This window comes from Ranitomeya variabilis, chromosome 2 (assembly GCF_051348905.1).
Source record: "Ranitomeya variabilis isolate aRanVar5 chromosome 2, aRanVar5.hap1, whole genome shotgun sequence".
Lineage (NCBI taxonomy): Eukaryota > Metazoa > Chordata > Amphibia > Anura > Dendrobatidae > Ranitomeya > Ranitomeya variabilis.
This window is the reverse complement of record NC_135233.1, coordinates 52131541-52158288: the sequence shown is the minus strand read 5'-3', so window position 1 is coordinate 52158288 and position 26748 is coordinate 52131541. Positions and strand designations below refer to the sequence as shown.

At 44.6% G+C, this 26748-nt stretch overlaps 1 protein-coding gene across 2 annotated transcripts in view; it reads left to right on the top strand.

Annotated features, from left to right (window-relative positions):
* SRBD1 (S1 RNA binding domain 1) overlaps positions 1–26748 on the top strand; it is a 242494-nt gene that overhangs the window by 91994 nt on the left and 123752 nt on the right. For both annotated transcript variants that reach the window (XM_077282407.1, XM_077282408.1), the window contains exon 17: positions 11680–11771. In XM_077282407.1, coding sequence (XP_077138522.1) covers positions 11680–11771 — 92 coding nt within the window. The remainder of the gene's footprint in view (positions 1–11679; positions 11772–26748) is intronic.

Here is a 26748-nt window from a genome sequence, read left to right as displayed (position 1 = left end):
CGGCCATTTTGCTGCCGGACTGTGCCCATCGCTGATTGGTCGCGGCAAAACAGCCACGACCAATCAGCGACTAAAAAAAATGGGACCTCCAGCAAAATTAAGCGGTAGCGATATGACCATTGCATTATATTAGGAATATCACTTAAAGGGGGTTTCCGAGTTTGGAAAACTGTTGTTTTTTCTTATTAAACTGTACTTTATTCACCCTGGGTCCAGCTGAGTCTTGCCGCTTTTACCAGTATCTGTTATTTGAGACAGTGCTAAGTCATGTCAACACCGCTGCAGTCAATCCGTTACTGGCTGCAGCATTGTCCATGTTACTTTGGCACCGCAGACACTGGGAGAAGAAGTGGAGACTTAACTGGACCCAGGGAGGGTGAATAAAGCACATAAGGTTCTCAGAAAACAAAAAGTGAATCTAATGCAAGATCATTGTATGGAATTGGGAATTATTTTTATTGTTTGGGGTCGCTCTTTTATTCTGTTTTCTGTGATGTGACCGCTGGGTAGCGCTGAGCGCGTGCTCCTTCCGCAGACCATCTCGTCTCTCCTCTGGGCCTTTATACAAAGTGACCCCTTCCATGGCTGCTGAAAGTTTTATTACTTTTTTTTTTTTTTTTTTGTTGCTTTCAAAGACGTCTTCTCACCTGAATCCCCCCTGACACAACCTGTTTACACATCCTGTCAATACATGAAGTGGAGGAAGCAGCCACAGGTACCTGTCACCTTTAGGCCCCAGAGGTGTCAAACTGGCTTTTCTCTCCTCTCGTCGGTGTCTGAAGACGTTGGTTTTCTCCCCAGGACGAATGTGCAGGAAGCAGCTCGGCTCCGGTAACTGACTGTGGCAGCGGCTTGATGTAACAGGTTGTGAGGTTTGCTCTTTTCAGACGTGCAGTCTCCGCGCAGAGCTCTGCGTGGCTGTGACATGAGCGCACCTCGCCTGCCTCCTAGCATCACACGTGACGCTAAGGCTCCTTGACACCTGCCATTTGAACCCTTTTCCTCCTGAAAAATGTCATCGTTTTCCGACAAGCTAAAGACAGATATCTGATTGTGGATTCTCCTATGAGGATGTTCTCGGGGCATGTGCTTCATAGATGAATGGACAGACTTGGCGTGCTGCATTACTGGACATACCTGCCTCTGCTCTGCCACACATCCAGCCTCACTGTTACCCTCGGTGTCTCGTGATTTGGGCTTTCCAGCGAATGCCGGCGTCACCTGTCACCGCACACGTAGCGTCAACCTTTATTACGACTGTCAGATATACGGAGGGTGACAGGTGTTACAGCCGGCAAGTGCGTTCAGGGACCAGATATACAATTGCAAGTTTCTCCATTTTTTTATTTTTTTTTTAAAGATTTTACAAGAAATTAGAAACTTTTTTTTTAAGTTTAAAAAGCATTTTTTCTTAAATGCTATTTAATTCTAATGAAAATTCCTGGAAATATAAGTTGTTCTCCAATGTGGCATATTTTATTAATCTGTTCGACTTAATTTTATTTTTATTTTTTATATATAGTTGCACATATGCTGGGTGACAGCCCCTTATTAAAGACATAAGCTCCATCTCTCAGCTTTCCACAGATCCTGAATGGTAGAGACAGGAAGACGATGTGCAGCCATATAATTTATAAGAATCAGGGATGACCTTAAAGTAATAAAATCAGACTCCGTGACGGCTCTAACCCCCATGGTGGCAATGCCTCTGGTGAGGTCCCGATCCAGGCACATGCCTGTTGCATCTGGGGGTCTGTGACAAGAAATCATCTGATGTCATTAATTTCTGTCCTGGCGCAGACCCCCCGGAGCATACTGGATGTATGGAGGGTAGAGCAGGATTGGTGCGGACCCCCCGGAGCATTCTGCACTGGATGTATGGTAGAGCAGGATTGATGCGGACCCCCGGAGCATTCTGCACTGGATGTATGGTAGAGCAGGATTGATGCGGACCCCCGGAGCATTCTGCACTGGATGTATGGAGGGTAGAGCAGGATTGATGCGGACCCCCCGGAGCATTCTGCACTGGATGTATGGTAGAGCAGGATTGGTGCGGACCCCCCGGAGCATTCTGCACTGGATGTATGGTAGAGCGGGATTGATGCGGACCCCCCGTAGCATTCTGCACTGGATGTATGGATGGTAGAGCTGGATTGATGCGGACCCCCGAGGCATTCTGCACTGGATGTATGGAAGACTAGGATTGCTGCGGACCCCCTGAATCATTCTTCACTGGACGTATGGTAGAGCAGGGTTGGTGCAGACCCCCCCGGAGCATTCTGCGCTGGATGTATGGTAGAGCATCATAGTATTTTGAAGCTAACAATGTCGCCTATTTAGAAGCTTGAAACTTGTATTTATTATCGCAGAGAATTAATGTTTCTATTTCATCATATTGTTATTGTTTAGTTTTGTATATAATGACAAGACGGGATGTTAGTGTATGACCGGGAGACATCGCTGGTATTTAACTGCACTTTTACACATTCAACAGCCGGTCCCTCGCCCCCACGATGTATAACATCCAGCCCCTCGCCCCCAGTGTATAACATCCGGCCCCTCGCCCCCGGTGTATAATATCCGACCCTTCGCCCTCAATGTGTAACATCCGGCCCCTCGTCCCCCGGTGTATAACATGCGGCCCCTCACCCTCGGTGTATAACAGCCATCCCCTCGCCCCCCCCCCCCCGGTGTATAGCATCCGGCCCCTCACCCCCCCCGGTGCCCCGGTGTATAGCATCCAGCCCCTCACCCACTGTGTATAACATCTGGCCCCTCGCCCCCCCCCCCCCCCGGTGTATAACACCTGGCCCCTCACCCCCCCCCCCTGGTGTATAACATCCGGCCCCTCGCCCTTCCTCCCAGTGTATAACATCTGGCCCCTCGCCCCCGGTGTATAACATCCGGCCCCCTGGTGTATAACATCCGGCCCCTCGCCCCCCCAGTGTATAAAATCCGGCCCCTTGCCCCCCTCCATGTATAACATCCGGCCCTCCACCTCCCAGTATATGACATCCAGCCCCCTCCATGCTTTCTGCCTTCATTAACATGTAACAGACTGGCTGGTGGTGCAGAGCTCACTGATACCAGCGCTGTCCTGTAATAGGAGTCACCGGTATAACAATTCAGGTCATGACATTTCTACCCTCTGAAATATTCCTCCATCACCTGTGAGTGATATTATTGAGAAGTGCAACTCAAGTGCTGAGGAGCAGAGGGCAGAAAAGTCACCAACGTTCTGCTGACTCCATAACTGCAAACCTCCTGTGGTATTGACATCCACACAAACATTGTACCCCCACTGGGAGCTTCATGGCCGAGTAGCTGTATGCTGCTTTACATCACCAAGCACGATGCTGAACAGAGTGGTGTAAATCCGCTACCTCTGGACTTCTTTATCAGGTATCTGATGGACGAGTTTGCGTTTGGTGAAAGCCAGGAGAACTTTACCTGACTACTTTGTTCCCGCTGTACAGTTTGGCGGAGGAGGGATAATGCCATGGGCTTGTATTTTTAGGGGTCCTCGACCCCTTAGTTTCTAGTCAAGAGAAATCTTAATACTTCAGCACGGACATTGTGGACAATTGTAGCCTCCTGCTTTGTAGGCACAATTTGGAGAAGGCCTTGTTTTTGTTCCCTATGACTGTGCGTAGTGCACAATGGTCCATACAGACCTGGTTGGTGAGAACATGACCGGCTACGGAGAACTGTCACCAGCCCCATCCACCACCTTTGGGATGAACTAGAACCGAGATTGTGAGTCCGGTCTCTCCCCAACATCAGGGTCTGACCTCCATAATGTTCTTCTGGATGAAAGGAGAAAAATACCCGCAGACACCTCCAAAATCTTACAGAAACTTTTCCCAGAAGAGCAGAAAGTGTTATAGCTGAAAAGGGGGGAATCGATATTAATGCCTGTGAATGTGAAGTGAGAGGTCAGGAAATCTTCTGTGGGTGTAATGGATGGTGTTTCCGGATACTGTTGGCCTTGTCGTGAAGATCTTGCGAATGTCCCCAATGTGATGCTGATGGAAGCTCTAAGTTCCTCTGTGAAGTTGATGGCCGTCTGTCTGTTGCTCGTCTTCGGTCACCCTTTGCACTTTCTGACATTTCGCTCCATATGCCTGTCACCACTTATACAATCATGATGACGGCTCAGTGCTTCTCGCAGGATCCGTCCACCTCTTCCCGGCTGCTGTTAGCCTCCCGGTGACTTTACTGCTGCAGGTGGTTTTGTCTCCAAGCATTGAGATGATTCTCAGAGGAAGCCTCCATTTCACCAAGATACAAACATGATCTGAAGTCTTAAGCCTCAATGATGGAAGATCCCGTCCCTTATTTCCTACGATGAGCAGCTTCTGATGTTTTTGGTGGTTCTGTAATCTGATGGCTCAGTGATCACTCCTCTGACATCTGCCCGCTGCCATATTTCAATAAAGGGATTTATTATTTATCCACAGGGAAGGTGCTAAACGATGCAAGAGTCATGCATGTGTATTACTGATCCGTTCACACAGGGCACATGGGACCCCCATTCTCACGATCACGGGGGGTCCCAGCGATTATACATTTACGACCTATCCTAAAGCTGGTGCATATGCATGATCACCCCTCGATTCACTGTCTGTAGCAGCAGATGTGCACCACCGCTGCCTTAGAAGTTAATAGAGCGGTGGTCATGTGCACTACCCTTCCATTCACATAGAACATTCACTCCCCCATTCTCAGGATTGCAGGGGTCCCATCCTCTACCAGTCGCATTTCTGACTTCTCTTGTGGATCAGTAAAAAATGTCATGGACTTATCCCTTTGGCAGCAAGATAACTCCTTTAATTTTCTTTCTTCACTCATTTCTCTGTCCCTGGTGTTAGTCCTTTTCTCTTATGCATCCCTGTCTGGATTGGGGTCAGCGCAGCGGAAAGGATTTCAGCAGAAAACCTGCATCAGCGTTACAGTATTTTTTGATAGTAGAAGGTTTTACAAGTGGAATTAGGATTTTAAGCCTATGGATTCATGGATGGATACAGAAGGAGGCTCTTAGACTGGGAGACGAAGTCACAGTTTATTCTATTCTCATTAGCAATGTTTTTTTTTATTATTCTCTTATACATGGCACCAACATGTTCCGCAGCACAGAGATCGTTATCACTTCCTGTCATTATTACCTTAGGAGTATGTATTTGGGACTGTGACGAAATCACAGGAGGAACATACAAACCTGGACAGACTCGAAACACAAGACCCCGGTGCTGCAAGACAACAATAGTAACCACTGAGCCACCCTTCTGCCTGCATTTTCTCCAGTCCAACCGGCAGTCGTTTAATAGCCAGTTTGGACAGGCCTACCAGAATTCTATGAAATCTGAACCATTGTCATGTTCTCGCCAGCACATATCCTGTTTACACAGGACGATGTGCTACAGAGAACGATCCTTTTTAAGCCAGTTAAAATCATTGCACCTGACAAATGAGTGTTTTTCCTTTTTACACAGGCCGATAGCTATCGGGAACGAGCATTGTGCCTCTTTACACAGGATGATAGCTATCGGGAATGAGTGGTGTGCCTCTTTACAGGACGATAGCTATCGGGAACGAGCGTTGTGCCTCTTTACAGGACGATAGCTATCGGGAATGAGCGTTGTGCCTCTTTACACAGGATGATGGCTATCGGGAACGAGCGTTGTGCCTCTTTACAGGACGATAGCTATCGGGAACGAGCGTTGTGCCTCTTTACAGGACGATAGCTATCGGGAACGAGCATTGTGCCTCTTTACACAGGATGATAGCTATCGGGAATGAGCGGTGTGCCTCTTTACAGGACGATAGCTATCGGGAACGAGCGTTGTGCCTCTTTACAGGACGATAGCTATCGGGAACGAGCGTTGTGCCTTTTTACACAGGACGATAGCTAACAGGAACGAGCGTTATGCCTCTTTACACAGGACGATACCTATCAGGAACGAGCATTGTGCCGCTTTACACAGGACGATAGCTATCGGGAACGAGCGCTGTGCCTCTTTACACAGGACGATAGCTATCGGGAACAAGCGTTGTGCCTCTTTACACAGGACGATAGCTATCGGGAATGAGCGTTGTGCCTCTTTACACAGGACGATAGCTATCGGGAACAAGCGTTGTGCCGCTTTACACAGGACGATAGCTATCGGGAACGAGCGCTGTGCCTCTTTACACAGGACGATAGCTATCGGGAACAAGCGTTGTGCCTCTTTACACAGGACGATAGCTATCGGGAATGAGCGTTGTGCCTCTTTACACAGGACGATAGCTATCGGGAACGAGCGTTGTGCCTCTTTACACAGGACGATACCTATCAGGAACGAGCGTTGTGCCTCGTTACACAGGACGATAGCTATCGGGAACGAGCGTTGTGCCTCTTTACACAGGACGATACCTATCAGGAACGAGCGTTGTGCCTCGTTACACAGGACGATACCCATCGGGAACGAGCGTTGTGCCTCTTTACACAGGACGATACCCATCGGGAACGAGCGCTGTGCCTCTTTACACAGGACGATAGCTATCGGGAACGAGCGTTCCTGTTAAAGCCTGTCTCCTGATTATTGGCTTGTCTGAGTTGGGTATAAGACTCTGTTCACACTTGAGTGACTTGGAAAGGGTCCAGTAGGTTTTGCCGAGATGTCCATCATTTTGATGGAAGTTATAATGTTGCAGCTGATGTAATATGATGTGAGCAGACACCTGCACATTTCTGTAAAGCTACAAATCAAAATCTCACATATGCCTTTTATATAGGTCTTTTTTTTTTTGCTGTCTTTTTAACTTTTTTTTACTGACATTGGTCTGTTCCTTTGCGATGGCAAATAATAAACGTGTGTGTGGAGAACTGACTGCAAGTTTGACACCGAGCTGAAGAATATTTCTGTTGTCACAATTCTTTTTGTTGCATTGTCCAGCAGACAGTTGTACTTGCCCCACGGCCCATTTATTACTTTAGCAGATGTTCCTGATCATTATGACAAGTACTGACACATAACCCAAATGTCTAGTTCGTGGCTCTAAATTCATTATTTGGTCGCATTTTTTTTTTAAATAATGTTCCATTTCAGGTACTGCACCAATCAAACAATTCAAGTTTATTCTCCGCAGTTTGATAACCATCACATAACTGCGCGTTCATCTGCTTCTCCTGTTTACACAAAGCAATTTTTCTGCTCATCCACTTGTGTAAATGACACTTTAGACGGTTAATATAAATATTTGGCCATTCTGGTTGCTGTTCAGGACAGTGGCCACAAGGTGGTGCCAGTGTTCCACTTCACTTTTTTTTCCCCTCTGTTTTTGCTGCTGCAATCTCTCGATTGTGATAAATTATCCAGAGAGGTCTGGAGAGCGCATACAGTGAGGACGTCTCTCCAGCTCCTTATTCCAAAGTGGATTACACTTTTTGCATTGTTTTCATTTTATTTTATCCCTGGATTTTATGCATCAATGTGCTGTGGCTTTAAGAAAAAAACTCTTAATACGTTATTGGACTTCTGAATTTCATACAAATCAGATTGTCACGTCCTTTTACAGCTCATTTGTGGATTTTAGTACTAGAGTTTGCTCTAATATAAAAATTGCCTCTTCAGAGAGGAAGAGGATTGGAACTCTAGTGCCACCTATTGGGAGTAGCAATCCTAAGTCGTGGCAAGGCTCATTAAAAGGGTCGATACTGACTTGCAGGATCGCTGCTCCCAATAGGTGGCGCTAACGTTCTAGTCCTCTTCCTCTCTGAAAAAAAGGCAATTTGCATATTTCATTATCCAGAGGAGCATTGCATGGCCTATAAGTCTCCTCACTCTGTACTACCACAGGGCAACTACCTGGTGCTACACTCTGCGCTGATGAGTGCTGCGAGGATGCAACCATCGTTCTCAGTGATCATACAATCGCCAGGTGATGTAGTGGGCACTAGCAAACCAGCTTCTGGCATAGGCAGAACTGTTGGACTGCAAAGGGCCCATATACTGTTCTTTCCCAGGGGTCCGCCATTGATCACATTGATGGGAGTCAGCCCCCCAGGAGTTATTAGTGCCAGCAGTCCCTGGATATGTAGACTGTGTGGAGTCAGAGCAGTACAGAGTGTAGTGGTCGCTGCCGGATGCTGCAGTTCATTGGGTTAAAAAAAATAAAAATAAAATAAATAAATACAAAATATTTAATTTTATTTAAGAAAGTCACAAAAAAAGAAAAAAGCGCCTTTTAAGGTAAAAATATAGAACATATAAGAGCAAGGATATATATATATATATATATATATATATATATATGTATGTATATATATATATATATATATATATATATATATATATATATATATATATATATATATATATAGTTTCTGTCACCCCAATGCTTTCCCATACAGCGGCGATGTCAAATTCCAACTTTTTGGCAATGAATAGAACTGGAGAAAGGCCACTGCTCTCTTTTTAGTATTATAAGTTTAGAAAGTTACAGGATGTACACCAAAAATCTCCTAAATGTATTACTGTTTAAAAAAATTGTGGGAAATAAAAATCTGTATGATGATCACGTGATTCTGCTGCAATCGCAATGACCCGTAGAAAAAAAGCGAATCCATCAATTACATTGTAAATACGCAGCGCATGGTGTAAAAGAAACTCCCCTGTAAGGATAGCTGGCATTCTGATTACTTCTTTTCCTTATTCCCTCGCCCCAGAGTAGAGTAACTAAACTTTTTTTTTTTTTCAATAACTTTGTCCAGCATTGAAAGTTCTGAAACTTTGAAAATTACTTTATTAGGGGATTTCTCTTTGTTCCTGTAAAATAAATAAATAAATAAAACCCTGCCTTTCCCCGGTCTATTTGCCTGCCTTTAGTTGCATTGACACCATTACATACTCCTTTTGGAGTCCGGCTGATGGCAGTGATGGGTCAGCTCCTGTGTCTCTTTTAGGCCTCATTTAAACGTTTTTTTTTTTGTTTTTTTTTTAAATACCGTATATACTCGAGTATAAGCCGAGATTTTCAGCCCAAATTTTTGGGCTGAAAGTGCCCCCTCGGCTTATACTCGAGTCATGATCGGTGGTGGGGTCGGCGGGTGAGCACTGTCATATACTCACCTAGTCCCGGCGATCCTGTCGCTCCCCCTGCCTGTCACACTGTCTCCGGGTGCTGCAGCCTCTTCCCCTGAGCGGTCACGTGGGACCGCTCATTAGAGAAATGAATAGGCTGCTCCACCCCCCATAGGGGCGGAGCCGCATAATTCATTTCTCTAATCAGCGGTGCCGGTGACCGCTGACAGAGGAAGAGGCTGCGGCACCGAAGACCAGCTGTCCGGGGGAAGGAGCGGGACGCCGGGAGCAGGTAAGTATGTCATATTCACCTATCCTGGTTCCACACGCCGGGCGTCGCGCCATCTTCCCTGCGTCTCTCTCTCCGCTCTGACTGTTCAGGCAGAGGGCGCGATGACGCATATAGTGTGCGCGCCGCCCTCTGCCTGATCAGTCAGTGCAGGGAGACGCCGGGAAGATGGCGCCGAGGAGCTGCAAGACAGGTGAGTATGTGTTTTATTTTTTTTTATTGCAGCAGCAGCTATGGGGCAATAATGGACGGTGCAGAGCACTATATGGCACAGCTATGGGGCAGAGCACTATATGGCACAGCTATGGGGCAGAGCACTATATGGCACAGCTATGGGGCAGAGCACTATATGGCACAGCTATGGGGCAGAGCACTATATGGCACAGCTATGGGGCAGAGCACTATATGGCACAGCTATGGGGCAGAGCACTATATGGCACAGCTATGGGGCAGAGCACTATATGGCACAGCTATGGGGCAGAGCACTATATGGCACAGCTATGGGGCAGAGCACTATATGGCACAGCTATGGGGCAGAGCACTATATGGCACAGCTATGGGGCAGAGCACTATATGGCACAGCTATGGGGCAGAGCACTATATGGCACAGCTATGGGGCAGAGCACTATATGGCACAGCTATGGGGCAGAGCACTATATGGCACAGCTATGGGGCAGAGCACTATATGGCACAGCTATGGGGCAGAGCACTATATGGCACAGCTATGGGGCAGAGCACTATATGGCACAGCTATGGGGCAGAGCACTATATGGCACAGCTATGGGGCAGAGCACTATATGGCACAGCTATGGGGCAGAGCACTATATGGCACAGCTATGGGGCAGAGCACTATATGGCACAGCTATGGGGCAGAGCACTATATGGCACAGCTATGGGGCAGAGCACTATATGGCACAGCTATGGGGCAGAGCACTATATGGCACAGCTATGGGGCAGAGCACTATATGGCACAGCTATGGGGCAGAGCACTATATGGCACAGCTATGGGGCAGAGCACTATATGGCACAGCTATGGGGCAGAGCACTATATGGCACAGCTATGGGGCAGAGCACTATATGGCACAGCAATGGGGCAGAGCACTATATGGCACAGCTATGGGGCAACGGTGCAGAGCATTGTATATATGGCACAGCTTTATGTGGAGCATCTATGGGGCCATAATGAACGGTGCAGAGCATTATATGTGGCACAGCTTTATGTGGAGCATCTATGGGGCCATAATGAACGGTATGGAGTATCTATTTTTAATTTTGAAATTCACCGGTACCTGCTGCATTTTTCCCCCTAGGCTTATACTCGAGTCAATAAGTTTTCCCAGTTTTTTGTGGCAAAATTAGGGGGGTCGGCTTATACTCGGGTCGGCTTATACTCGAGTATATACGGTAGTTTCATCAGATTTTTATCAGTTTGGTCGGATTTTCTTCCTTTTTGTTTTTCACCGAGGAGGAAAAAAAAAAGTTTTTCCCCTTCTATCTGTCTGTCAGAAACAGACAGCGCACTGATAGTGATGTCCAAGTTTTGCACGGACCCATGAAAAGCGGAGGGCACCATTCCATACTAGGGGTCACCTGCAGCATGCCAAAAGGGACAAACATGAAACAAAGAAGTGTGCGATACAGAAAGAAAATGATTACACAAAATTTTTCGGGGGGTTTTCTATTTCTCGATTTGTTCTGATAGTTGAGCACTATGAACAGGAGTTGACCCATCCATCACCGCCATCATTTTTGTAAACCGATGATGTTTCAATTTTTTTTTTTACAGAAATTACAGTAAGTCATACCCTTATAAAGTGATTTGCAAAGTTTTAAAACTTTACCTGCTGGAAAAAAATATAATTTTTTTAATCTATACTAAAATGCCACCAATAAAAACTACAATATGGCTACTTCACGTGATAACTAAAATTAATTTAGTAAATTACAGGAGAATGAAATCGTTATGGCTACTGGGATGCGGCAATGCCAACACCGGCACCTTCTGGTCAGAATAGCCTGGCTCGTAGACGTGTTGTATAGGATCTGATAAGTGTGAGATAAGGCTACGTTCACATTTGCTTTGTGCGGACTTCCCCCGAGGTCTTGTGGAGTCTATACCTGAATGAGAATGAGAGCTGATGAGAGACTTATTAGGTAGCTGGTGTTATGGCAGATTCCAGAAAATAGCTTCTGCTACCTCCACCACCATGGTGGCCATAAGTGGATCCAGATGATTATAAGTGGTGGAATCTGGAAATAAGGAGCAATCACTTCATATGTCCTACAGAAGCCATGATGACTAATCCACCATCCTCCTTAATTTTGCAGCATTACTAATGAAGCCGGAGCGTCCATCTACAGTGTAAGCCCAGAGGCCACCAAGGAGATGCCAGATCTGGACCCTAATCTGCGGAGTGCAGGTAACATTACTGGTAGCACTAATTTGTTGTCCGCCATCACTGATCCATGTCGGAGGGCTTTATGCAGAGCTGACCCAACCTCCTGTATGCAAGATCTTATTTGTGCCCAATCAGGGAAACCCATAGAACCGATCCTAGGTCAGTAGGCGCATCAATCCCTACTGATCTTGGAGTGATGTGGCCATGGTCGGGGTCCACTGGATCTAGATCAGCCGATCTAGTATTGTGCATCTACCTTACTCCTGGTCCCTCCTTTAAAATTGTTGTTCACCTCTCAGGACGTCTTTTTATTTTATCTTTTATCCATTTATTAAATTGATATTTGTTTTTTTACATAAATGCATATATTTGGGAATACATTTTTTTTTTGCAATTGGGTTTGATTAAAATTTTTTTACGGCATTTACCTTTTTACAGCCTTTTTTTTTGTTTTCCTGCACATTCAACTTTAATGAGGTCTGCAGTCATAAATCAGCTAAGAGGAGCCTAAAAAAAAAAAAGAAGTTAGATACTTACCCATTGGACCGTCAGAGCAAGGTCACCAACAGATTCTATAGCCAGTAATAGGCCGTGCCACGCAGAGACTTTAGAACGCAAATGGTGCAAAATCTTTAATGAAACTGAATTGCAAAAATGATTTTTAACCAAAAATGCAGTAATTTAAGTAATAAAAATGTCCTGTCATTCTAAAAGTGGACAACCCCTTTAACTGTTTGGCGCCTATGGGCGTCACTATACATCCGCGCTGGGACCATATGTTAAAGGGATTCAGGAGCTGAGCTGCCTCCAGACACAGCTGATGTTGTGAATATTAGTGTGACGCTGAGTCACTTCTTCTCGCGGACAAGCCGTGAGTCAGGGTAGTCAGAGTCTGAGGTCAAGAGCCTGGAGGATACATCATAAGCAGCGGGAAGAGACAAAGGCGTAGTCCACCAAGAAGATGGTGGATCAGCGCAAAGGGGGAAAAAAATAAACTGTTAGACAGATTCCCTTTAAATAGAGAATTCCATGAATTTGAAGATGATCCGTCTGGTGATGGATTCCTTATATAAAATAGACGGCTAGCTAGGTTTCTGCCAGTCTGGGAAGAGACATAACTTTGTGGTCGGATAATTGTGTAAATTATACCAGTCTTTTATATCACCGCTGACGTTCTAAATTAAATCCTTATACTGGTACCAAATACCAAAGTAGATACCAAGTAACATTCCAAGTGAGGTCCTAGCTTCCAGTAACAACCAGGCACCAATATCCGTTACAGCAACTGTGAGTATACTGTCGGTTATTACACCGGCTCTGCTGTGCATATAGATAGTAAAACACTGGCGGCATTCAGTGACCAGGGCTGTATTTGTAACTGATAAATAACTTTGCTAAGTATTTTATATTGAAATATAATTTATTAGTTTTTTTTTATAAATAATAATCTTTATTTTTATATAGCGCTAACATATTCCGCAGCGCTTTACAGACATTATTGTCGCTGTCCCTGATGGGGCTCACAATCTAAATTCCCTATCAGTGTGTTTTTGGAATGTGGGAGGAAACCGGAGAACCCGGAGGAAACCCACGCAAACACGGGGAGAACCCAGAACCCCAGCGCTGCAAAGCTACAGTGCTATCCACTGAGCCACCATGCTGCCCTATAAGAAGTCCCTGTCGTTTTAACTAATGTTTCATAAATCAGTAGTAGAAACTTTGTAATATATGTTATCAGAGAAATTGGCTTTTTTTCCCGTTTATAAGCCACTTCTTTCCCTCCTCCCTGCCTCCTGAACTCCTCTTCCACTATTAAAAACAAAAAAAACCACCTGCCTATTAACCCCTTCACAATCTTTGATGTGCCCGTACATCAGGGTCAGGTAGGGGTTCCTGACCTCTTACGTATGGGTACGTCATATAGATCATGTGGGGCACAGGAGCTGTGCCCTCTCGCTCGCCGCCGGGAACTCAGTTTAAATTAAAGCCAAGACCCGGATGTCACTAAAAGTAGCAGTGCCCGTACTGCCCCGGGCCAATTAACCCCTGAAATACCGTGATCGATATCGATCGCAGCATTTACAACGCTGGGAGAGGGACGGGGCTCCCTCTCCCTTCCGATCGGTGCATCATTTCTACCAATAAAAACGTCAACTCGTCCCACAAAAAAACAAGCCCCCACATGACTGTCAGCAAAAATATGAAAAACGCTGCGCAGACTCCCCGCCTGACGCAGTGAACTTGACAGCGTGGGAAAATGTTCAGAAACTTTCCCACGCTAATGAGTTCATGTCCGGTCAGGCGGGGAGGCTGAGCCAGCAGCTTTTCATTCATTACACAGTGGTTTACAGTCAGGGCGGTAGGGTTAGCACCGCTCCAGGTTGTAAACTATTTAACCCCTTGAGATGGATTGCAGCGTGGGACTTGACTGTACGGCGGACAGGTATGGGATATTGTTGGTTTTTTATTTTGGATTTTTTTACAGAAGAACGAGGGCTTTGCTTGGATTGAGAGTGCAATAAAGATGTTAAACCTGTGTGTTTCATTATTTCATTAAAAGACTTTATTGTTAATGTGTGTGTGTATTTTTAACCCTTTAATCCTATTGGATTAATAATGGATAGCTGTCTTATTGACACCTCTCCATTATTAACCGGGCTTAATGTCACCTTACAATTGCAAGATGACATTAACCCCTTATTACCCCATATGCCGTGCCATTTTTTTCCCGTGAATTAATCCTTTAATTTAACACCTCCAACTCCAAAATTTTACACACACACTACTAACATTATTAGTGAGGGACATATAAAAATCTAACTGATATGCAATGGTTTACTGTATGTAAACCATGTGTCATATCCTGTCGGCTTCTGCAATGATCGTACAGAAGCCAACAATTGAATTATTGGCTATTTTGCTACCTAACTCTCTATGAAATATAAATATATATACACATATACTATGTGTATATATCTATTCTATATATTCTATTCTAACTTGTCACTGTGATTTTACTGTACACCGCACTGAATTGCCGGCTTTTCTATAGGACACCGGTCCGGTGCGTATTTCTCACAAGTCACACTGATAGTCCATGTGGTGTGCGAGTTATTCTTGCACCCATAGACTTTCATTGGCGAGTCTCGGCCGATATACGGTGCAGATCGCCGCATGCTGCGATTTCACTCGCACGTATAATACGACCAAGAAAAAAACGGATGATGGGAGCTGCCCCATAGATTAACATTGGTCCGAGTGCTGTGCGATTTTTTTCTCCCATAGCACTCGTCCGTATTTCTCTCTAGTGTTTCTCCGGCCTAAGGCTATGTTCACATTGCGTTAAAGCAGCCCGTTCAACACATTTTAAACGGGCTGCGTTAACGCAAGTGCCGACATGCTAGCGCAGATAGATCTAGCAGATGCTCTTTGTGCGCTAGCGGTGACGGACCCGGAAACACTGCAGCCCGCGTCCGAGGTCCGTCACTCATTGACGGCACATTGCTAGTGCATGCCCATTTGCGATAGGCCCGAAAGAGTGCTTAATGGCAGCATTAATGGACTGGGTTACACCGCGTTATGCTGCAGTGTAACGCAATCCATCTAACGGACTGCTTAAAAGAGAAAGCTCATTCATGGGCCAAGACTGTCCTTGGTATATGTGCAGCGGGTGGCCCTTTCCTTTAGCGGTTAAGATGTTATTGATGTTAGGAGTTCTTATACAAATTTGTGGACCATAGGTCTTTAAAGGGAGCTGTCATCTCTTTAGAGTGGGTGACACATTCCCGCTGCGATGGGCGTCGCGGACCGGGGCCTCCCATCTTCCTACGATGACGTCCTCTTCTTGTCTTCATGCTCCGGCGCAGGCGTACTTTGTCTGTCCTGTTGAGGGCAGAGCAAAGTACTGCAGTGCGCAGGCACCGGGAAAGGTCAGAGAGGCCCATCACCTGCGCACTGCAGTACTTTGCTCTGCCCTCAACAGGTCAGATAAAGTACGCCTGCGCCGGGCCGCAGTGTGAAGACAAGAAGAGGACGTCATCATATGAAGATGGGAGACCCTGGACCGGACATCGACGCCCACCGCAGCGGGACCGCCCCTGGGTGATATATGGTATATATATAACTCATAATCTATAATCTAACATATTTTTCTTATCTCTCAGGTTACATTGGGGGCTTATCTACAGCATTACAGAATGCTGTAGATAAGCCCCTGATGCCGGTGGGTTTAGCTCATCTTCAATTTTGGGGGTGACAGGTTCCCTTTAGGCTATGTGCACACGCTGCGGACTGGTGTGCGGATTTTTCCGCACTGATTTTGGTAAATCCACAGGGCAAAAACACTGCGTTTTTCCTGCGGATTTATCGCGGATTTACTGCGGATTTACCGCGGTTTTTGTGCGATTTCTACTGCGGTTTTACACCTGCGGTTTTTTAATATGGAGCAGGTCTAAAATCGCTGCAGATTCCTCACAAATAATTGACATGCTGCGGAAAATAAACCGCTGCGTTTCCGCACATTTTTTTCCGCAGCATGTGCACAGCGGTTTTTATTTTCCATAGGTTAACATGGTACTGTACACCGCATGGAAAACTGCTGCGGATCCGCAGCGTCAAAAACGCTACGGATCCGCAGTAAAAACCGCAATGTGTGCACATACCCTCAAACTTCAAAATGAAACTCCATAAGCAAGTTCAGGATTCATTCAGCATTAACGCGCCTTACACTCATGCGATTAGTTAGGTATATACAGGGGCGTAACTACCGCGGTCGCAGCGGTCGCCATTGCGACCGGGCCCCGCAGGTCAGGGGCCCCGGGCCTGCAGGTCTGAGCAGGGCCAGGCTGGCCATCGGGCACTTCTGGCAAATGCCAGAAGAGCCGATGCCAGTAGTGGGCCGCTGCACTGTTCCTCCCCCGGAACCCCCCCCAGTGCCGCCGCCGCCGCATTTAACTATACCGGCGTCTATGACACCGGGATAGTTCAATGCAATGATGGGAGGAGAGAGCGTCACCTGACGCTTCCTCTCCCATCATTCCCCGCTCTGCCTCTGACAGTACACTGCGGGTGCGCGATGACGTCATATCATCGCGCACCTGCAGTGTCCTGGGCAGACTGCAGCCGCCAGGAGCAGCGCGGGCAAAAGGAAAGGTGAGGAGAGTTTTTTTTTTTTTTTTCTTTTTAACCGGACTGTGGGGCCATTATCGGGGGGGGGGATGAGATGAGAAAACCCCAAAAACCCCATTTGGAAGTTCGCACCGGGGCCCATAACTTTGTAGTTACGCCACTGGGTATATAGTATCCTGATAAGAGGTTCTCCCCCCTCCAAAAAAATAAAGGTCAATGAAGCTGCATAAACATTTACGGGGGCTTAGTTCCTATAAAAATCATGCCAGGAATATACATTTTAACCCCTTCATGACCCAGCCTATTTTGGCCTTAATGACCTTGCCGTTTTTTGCAATTCTGACCAGTGTCCCTTTATGAGGTAATAACTCGGGAACGCTTCAACGGATCCTAGCGGTTCTGAGATTGTTTTTTCGTGACATATTGGGCTTCATGTTAGTGGTAAATTTAGGTCGATAATTTCTGAGTTTATTTGTGAAAAAATTGGAAATTTGGCGAAAATTTTGAAAATTTTGCAATTTTCACATTTTGAATTTTTATTCTGTTAAACCAGAGATTTATGTGACACAAAATAGTTAATAAATAACATTTCCCACATGTCTACTTTACATCAGCACAATTTTGGAAACAACTTTTTTTTTGCTAGGAAGTTATAAGGGTTAAAATTTGACCAGTGATTTCTCATTTTTACAACAAAATTTACAAAACCATTTTTTTAGGGACCACCTCACATTTGAAGTCAATTTGAGGGTTCTATATGGCTGAAAATACCCCAAAGTGACACCATTCTAAAAACTGCACCCCTCAAGGTGCTCAAAACCACATTCAAGAAGTTTATTAACCCTTCAGGTGTTTCACAGCAGCAGAAGCAACATGGAAGGAAAAAATGAACATTTAACTTTTTAGTCACAAAAATGATCTTTTAGCAACAATTTTTTTATTTTCCCAAGGGTAAAAGGAGAAATTGGACCCCAAATGTTGTTGTCCAGTTTGTCCTGAGTACGATGATACCCCATATGTGGGGGTAAACCACTGTTTGGGCGCACGGCAGAACTCGGAAGGGAAGGAGCGCCATTTGACTTTTTGAATGAAAAATTGGCTCCTATCTTTAGCGGACACCATGTCGCGTTTGGAGAGCCCCCGTGTGCCTAAACATTGGAGCTCCCCCACAAGTGACCCCATTTTGGAAACTAGACGCCCCAAGGAACTTATCTAGATGCATAGTGAGCACTTTAAACCCTCAGGTGCTTCACAAATTGATCCGTAAAAATGAAAAAGTACTTTTTTTTTTCACAAAAAAATTCTTTTAGCCTCAATTTTTTAATTTTCACATGAGCGACAGGATAAAATGGATCCTAAAATTTGTTGGGCAATTTCTCCTGAGTACGCCGATACCTCATATGTGGGGGTAAACCACTGTTTGGGCGCATGGCAAGGCTCGGAAGGGAAGGCACGCCATTTGACTTTTTGAATGGAAAATTAGCTCCAATCGTTTTTATTTTCCCAAGGATAACAAGAGAACTTGGACCCCAGAAGTTGTTGTTCAATTTGTCCCTAGTACGCTGATACCCCATATGTTGGGGTAAACCCCTTTTTGGACGCACGGGAGAGCTCGGAAGGGAAGGAGCACTGTTTTACTTTTTCAACGCAGAATTGGCTGGAATTGAGATTGGACACCATGTCGCGTTTGGAGAGCCCCTGTGTGCTTAACATTGGAGCTCCCCCACAAGTGACCCCATTTTGGAAACTAGACCCCCCAAGGAACTTATCTAGATGCATAGTGAGCACTTTAAACCAACAAGTGCTTCACAGAAGTTTATAACGCAGAGCCGTGAAAATAAAAAATAATTTTTCTTTCCTCAAAAATGATTTTTAGCCCAGAATTTTTTATTTTCCCAAGGGTAACAGGAGAAATTGGACCCCAAATGTTGTTGTCCAGTTTGTCCTGAGTACGATGATACCCCATATGTGGGGGTAAACCACTGTTTGGGTGCACGGCAGGGCTTGGAAGGGAAGGCACGCCATTTGGCTTTTTGAATGGAAAATTAGCTCCAATCATTAGCGGACACCATGTCGCGTTTTGGAGAGCCCCTGTGTGCCTAAACATTGGAGCTTCCCCATAAGTGACCCCATTTTGGAATCTAGACCTCCCAAGGAACTAATCTAGATGTGTGGTGAGCACTTTGAACCCCCAAGTGCTTCACAGAAGTTTATAACGCAGAGCCATGAAAATAAAAAATAATTTTTCTTTTCTCAAAAAATTTTTTTTAGCCCTGAATTTTTTATTTTCCCAAGGGTAACGGGAAATTTGACCCCAATAGTTGTTTTCCAGTTTCTCCTGAGTACGCTGATACCCCATATGTGAGGGTAAACCACTGTTTTGGGCACACGTCGGGGTTCGGAAGCGAAGTAGTGAAGTGCTTCACAGAAGTTTATAACGCAGAGCCGTGAAAATAATAAATACGTTTTCTTTCCTCAAAAATAATTTTTTAGCCCGCAATTTTTTATTTTCCCAAGGGTTACAGGAGAAATTGGACCCCAAAAGTTGTTGATCAGTTTCTCCTGAGTACGCTGGTACCCCATATGTGGGGGTAAACCACTGTTTGGGCACACGTCGGGGCTCGGAAGGGAGAGAGCACCATTTTACTTTTTCAACGCAAGATTGGCTGGAATCAATGGTGGCGCCGTGTCGCGTTCGGAGACCCCCTGATGTGCCTAAAAAGTGGAAACCCCTCAATTCTAACTCCAACACTAACCCCAACACACCCCTAACTCTAATCCCAACCCTAACCACAACCCTAACCCCAACACACCCCTAACCCTAGTCTTACCCCTAATTCCAACCCTAACCCTAAGGCTATGTGCTCACGTTGCGGATTTGTGTGGATTTTTCCGCAGTTTTTGAAAAATCTGCAGGTAAAACGCACTGCGCTTTACCTGCGGATTTACTGCGGATTTCCAGTGTTTTTTGTGTGGATTTCACTTGCGGATTCCTATTGAGGAACAGGTGTAAAACGCTGCGGAATTGCACAAAGAATTGACATGCTGCGGAAAATACAACGCAGCGTTTCCGCGCTGTATTTTCCGCACCATGGGCACAGCGGATTTGGTTTTCCATAGGTTTACGTGGTACTGTAAACGTGATGGAAAACTGATACGAATCCGCAGCGACCAATCTGCTGCGGATCCGCAGCCAAATCCGCACCGTGTGCACATAGCCTAATTCTAACCCTAATTCTAACCCTATCCCTAAGTGCAACCCTATCCCTAAGTGCAACCCTATCCCTAAGTGCAACCCTATCCCTAAGTGCAACCCTATAAGTGCAACCCTAGCCCTAAGTGCAACCCTAAGTGCAACCCTAGCCCTAAGTGCAACCCTAGCCCTAAGTGCAACCCTAAGTGCAACCCTAGCCCTAAGTGCAACCCTAGCCCTAAGTGCAACCCTAAGTGCAACCCTACCCCTAACCCTACCCCTAACCCTACCCCTAACCCTACCCCTAACCCTAACCCTAATGGAAAAACAAAAATAATTATATTTTCTGTATTTTATTATTGTCCCTACCTATGGGGGTGATAAAGGGGGGGATTTACTTACAATTTTTTTTATTTTGATCGCTGTGATAGAACTTATCACGGCGACCAAAGTGTGCAGGAACGAATCTGCCGGCTGGCAGATTCGGCGGGCGCACTGCGCATGCGCCCGCCATTTTCCAAGATGGCGGCGCCCATGGAGAAGACGGCCGGACACCGGGAGGGACATCGGAGCTAGGTAAGTATGGGGGGGTGGGACCGGAACACGGGGGGGGGGGGGGGATCGGAGGACCTGGGGAGCGCACAGGAGGACCGGGGGAGCCGACAGGAGGGAGGAGGGGAGCGGAACGGAGATCGGGGCAAAAAGGACGACTGGGGAGGCGATCGGTGGGGTGGGGTGGGGGCAGATCGGGGTCTCCAGCCTTGGCAGATGCTATTGCAGCATCGGCCATGGCTGGATTGTAATATTTCACCATTTTCATAGGTGAAATATTACAAATCGCTTTGATTGGCAGTTTCACTTTCAACAGCCAATCAGAGCGATCGTAGCCACGGGGGGGTGAAGCCACCCCCCCTGGGCTGAAGTACCACTCCCCCTGTCTCTGCAGATCGGGTAAAATGGGAGTTAACCCTTTCACCCGATCTGCAGAGACGCGATCATTCTGTGACACAGCATATGCGTCACAGGTCGGATTGGCACCGACTTTCATGACGCATACGCTGTGTCACAGGTCGGGAAGGGGTTAATATAATATTTGCTGAAAAATCTACTTTTATTTAATATTCAAATGAGGGCATATTTAAGTTTAATAATTTCTATCTATTGTGATTTTTTTTAATGCAAAATTAGTAAAACATAAAAAAATATGCATTTTATGTTATTGTTATCACATCGATCTATCTAAGTTAACATGTCAATTATACCAAATGGTGTATTTAAGAAAAAAAAACTTCAGAATTGCTGGTTTTTTTTTTTCCGTTCCATCTTTCGAAAAGTGTAATAAAAATGATCAAAAAGTTGTATTTGCTACACAATACTAAATACTAAATCTTGATATGCAAGAAAATAATCCTTTTATGCTGCTCCATTGATGAAAAAAGCTATAGATGTATAAACTCACAGCTCTGAGAATATTGCAACATTAAAACAATTTTTTTTTAGTGTTTTTCATTGTACAAATGTAACGAAACGAGAATAAAATAGTATAAATTTGATATTGCCGTAATCTGATCGGAATACAATTAACACTTTATTTGTGCAGGGCATGAATATCGTCAAATTTTAAGATGTTTAAAATCAAGTAAAATTGCTATTTTGTTTTTCAACGTATCCTTATAAAAAATTAGATAATAAGTTATATGTACCCCTAAATAAAAAAAACATGCGGCGAAGAAAAAAATGTTTGGTCATTAAGGCCACGTTAGGCCCCGTCTGTAAATGGTTCATGTACATAATGTCTACAACTCCAAGTTTACTAGAAAATAGGTAAATCTTATAGGACTGCCCAGATGTGACTTACACTTTCAATTAAACGCACTCACAAAGTGTCTTTTTGCATCAGGTTAGCATGCCGAAAATAGAAAACAGCGCTTTATAAGTCACTTAACCACTGACAGGCCAGGTTTGGTGTTTTCTTTCAGAGTCATTTTGGAAGTGGGATCAATTTTTCCAGTAATTACATACATGAAGCAAATAAACGTCGAGCTCTTTATTTAGTAAGATTTCCTTCACGCTCTCATACAATGCACTAGTTATACCGGCCAGCGCTGCACGAGGCTGCCAAACCTGTTAAATGTTTGCCCTGGCGAGCTATCAGAGGGAGAAAACAAGTCATCTGAATGCTGCCTCGTTATGTTTCTGTCCTTACGTTCGGAATGTATTTTATCCTGGCAGCTGGAGACGCTGATGGTACTAAACCATTCAGACACGCCATATTCTTGGACCTGGCGGACCAGTGGTGATGAAACCTAGAAGGCGACATTCTGTCGGCCGTCGTCTTTTTTTTATTGTGGTTGTTTATGATTTTTTATCTCCTTTTTTTTAAAAAAAGAACAAACTATTTTAGGGTTTCAGGAAGCACTTCATACAGGCTTCTGCTTTGATGGGAAATGGTCAAATTGGAAGGTAAATGAAACTGTCCAAAAATGGCATCAAATCCTTATTTTAGAATTTGGCTTAAATAATTGGATCTATTCACAGTTATGTCCAAACTGAATCTCAAGAAATGAAACAAAACTTTGATTTCATTTCTACTTTTACCCATGTTCTCGCACAGTTTCTGACAAGTTAGTTAGACGTTTGGAAAAGAGGGAGCCAATGTTCAAACTCAAATCTGTACCTATATTATAATAATAATAATAATAATAATCTTTATATAGTGCCAACATATTCCGCAGCACTTTACAATTTAACAGTTTCAAACACAACAGTCATAGGTAACAACGTTAACAATACAGTAATAAAGCAAAAATAAGACAAAATAAGACGCCCCTGCTCGTGAGAGCTTACAATCTACAATGAGGTGGGGGAGGTACAAAGTACAGGTGTGTATTTACAATGGTGTATTTACAGTGATGGTCCAGCCATCTTCCGGGGGTGGGGGGTAGATGGAAGTAGTGAATGGGTTACACACACAAACATAAAATGAGTTTCCGAACTGGGATTTCCACTAGTTCCAGTGATACAGTATATCAGATGGTAGCATCAGGCTCACTTAATGAGGTGGATCCACTAAGATCCCAGTCCGGCTTGGGACATTGTCCCCGTGCGTTGGCGCAATTTCCAAAAGGACACATAGAACCATGAGGACTTGGACAATCAAAAATCTCAGGAGCAGCAGGACAAATGAAGTGGAACTTAGCAGGAATGAATGCAAGTAGAAGCACAATATGCATAGATGGTAAAGCACACCAAACACAGAACTCTAAAGTCTAAATCCTGGAGAGAGCTGTCTGTGTGACAGCTCCCCAGCGACCACACAACGACTTACCAACGATCACGGCCAGGTTGGTAAGTCGTTTAGTGTAAAGGTACCTTTAGACACAGATGTTTATCTTAGTGGGCATTTAATAGGGCTAGAGAGATTATATTGTTCAGCCACTTCAGGTAACTTGTAAAACCCAATGTGGAGCACAACAGAGAGCAGTTGGCCCAGGGGAAGGTAGTGGATTCCTTGATATCCAGGGCAGGTGTGTAACGGGTAGCTTTTAATTTAGAGTGTTTCTATCAAATATAAAATATCTCCAGTCCCTGGGTGATCTTCCATCATATGGGATCTGGTTTCATGAAAACTGGGTGACAACGAATATGACCACTATACAGATGTGTCCAGCCCTTGTCAGTCTGCTATGCACATCACAGTTGTGGGGTAACCATATGTTGCATTACTGTCTAACGACACAGTGTTGTTAAAACATGTTTTTTTTTAATTTTAAAGCTGGTTATCTTGTAACACCCATATCTTATATAGGAAAGGTCAATTTCACAAGACAGTGTGTGACGTTATACAAAAACCAAAGAGTAAGGCCTCTTTCACACTAGCGTCGTGCACTGCACGTCGCTATGCGTCGTTTTGCAGAAAAAAACGCATCCTGCAAAAGTGCTTGCAGGATGCGTTTTTCTCCATAGACTTTTATTAGCGACACAGTGTGACGCATTGTCACACGTCGGACCGTCGCCACCAAAAAACGTTGCTTGTAACGGTTTTTGGTGCGTCGTCTGCAGCATTTCCGACCGCACGTGCATGGCCGGAACTCCGCCCCCGCCTCCCCGCACCTCACAATGGGGCAGCGGATGCATTGGAAAACTGCATCCGCTGCCCCCGTTGTGCGGCGCTTTCACAGCAAGCGCCGGTGCACCGCAACGTCACATAGCGACGTGCACTGCACGACGCTAGTGTGAAAGTAGCCTAAGTTTGAAAAGTTGGTTCCAACTAATCATTACTCTTGCATCAAAAACAGAGGGACTGCCTAGATCAGTGCATTTCCCCTTAGACGAAGCTATACGTGAAACGCGCGTCGGGGCGCAACTACCACCTACAGGTAATGATTCAGTATTCTTTTTTGTAATGCTTAATTTAATTTCATAATTGGGCCTCTTCATACCAGGTCTGCTACACTATTCAGGACACTATTTATTTATTTACTTATTCATTCACTGGGCCACTTTGTCTTATTTATATAGCAGACCTCCGTTATTTAGGCAAGGCTCGCATCACCGGAATTTTTTGAAAGGCTCCTTTATTGTGTATTTTTCACCTATGGATACACATACATTGGTAAACATCTGATACAACTGCCATTTGCATACTGTCATTTTACTTTATTTTGGGGGGGTTTAAATAACGTTCTGAGAAGCCTTTTTTGGGCTCTCTTAAACCTTTTTTCTTCTTAAATATAAGAAACCCATGATATGATACATATTTGCTGAATTATAATATCTATTAAAATCATATATGTCTGGTAATATTATAATTCATTACCTTTCTAGGTGGATCTTTTTTTGTATAGTTTTATCCCCACTTTTTACATTTCATATTCTATTCTTACTGAATTGTTTTTATATTTGTCTCAATAAAATCTTGTTATTTTATGGCTATTTGCTTCTATGTTCTATTTTTGATGCATTTAATCATTACTCTTGTAGCTATCTTATTGGTTGTCGCTAAGGTGGTAGTGCTCTTTACATTGTAGTATCAGTTTTAGGCTTTCTCTTATGATGTTGGAGACTGACTGTTGATGTAGTGAATTTTATAACAAGAATTACAAAATAGTGGTCTGGAAGCCCAGAAAATGGCTGCCTTCTCTGTGCCATGTGTGTTTTAAGGTTTCTGTGCAAATGTCTGTAGAGCTTTGTAGATCTACAATATGTAGGGAATCAAGTTAGTTTTTTTGCCACACAAGAAAAGTGACAATTGAATTCTATTTATGGGTTAAATATTTTCCAACAGCTGAGGAATGGAACTTTTCAATAATTTTATGCCATCCTACCTACTGGTAGGATAAAATATATACAGGCTCCCTGATTGCAGAAAGCTATGATTCAGATACTGCACCATTTCAGAGAAAATAAAGCTTGAATTCAGGCACAAGAGTCCAGTAGGCGGCTCCTTTCAGTCAGGTCCAGCTTGATTGACAAGTCTCTGTGTGTACAGAGTAGAGTGAGTAACTAAGAGAGGCGCTCATAGGGTATGTAGATTTAGAAAATGGTATTGTCACGGGGATACCACGACAGTGTGTGGACAGGGGATTGTTTCTGGTCACCCGAATTCCTGCACTGGTTAGAACTGCTTCATCGTCATACTAAACACTGCAGGTTTTCTTTGCTCTGGTATTGCTAGGGATAATCAGTTGTTTACCTCCTGGAGCTCGCCATCATGGATTGCGTTAGCTGTTCTGTGTTAATCACTCCCCTCTGGTATATACAGTGGGGAAAATAAGTATTTGGCACACTACCGATTTTGCAAGTTCTCCCACCTACAAAGAATGGAGAGGTCTATAATTTATTTTCGTAGGTACACTTAAAAAAAAAAAAAAAAAAAATCCAGAAAATCACATTGTATGATTTTTACATAATTAGCATTTTATTGCATGAAATAAGTATTTGATACAATAGAAAAACAGAAACCTTTGCTTGCAATTACAGAGGTCAGACTTTTTTTTATAGTTCTAGACCATGTTTGCACACATTGCAGCAGGGATTTTGGCCCATTCCTCCATACAGATCTTTCACATTTCTGTGCTGGGCAATATTGAGTTTCAGCTCCCTCTAAAGATTTTCTATTAGGTTCAGGTTTGGAGACTGGCTAGGCCACTCCAGGACCTTGAAATGCTTCTTACGGAGCCACTCCTTAGTTACCCTGGCTGTGTGTTTTGGTTCATTGCCATGCTGGAACACTCAGCCACAACCCAATTTCAATGCTCTTACTGAGAGAAAGAGGTTGTTGGCCAAAATCTTACAATACATGACCCCATCCATCCTCCCCTTCAATACGGTGCAGTCGTCCTGTTCCCTTTGCAGAAAAGCAACCCCAAAGTATGATGGTTTCCCCACCATGCATCTCAGTTGGGACGGTGTTCTTGGGGTTGTACTCATCCTTCTTCTTCCTCCAAACACATCGAGTGGAGTCGATACCAAAAAGTACTATTTTGGTCTCATCTGACCACATGAGCTTCTCCCATGCCTCCTCTGGATCATCCAGGTGGTCATTGGCGACCTTCAAACTGGCCTGGACATGTGCTGGCATGAGCAGGGGAACCTTGTGTGCACTGCAGGATTTTAATCCATGACCGCGTAATGGTTACTAGTAGTGATGAGCGAATATACTCGTTACTCGAGATT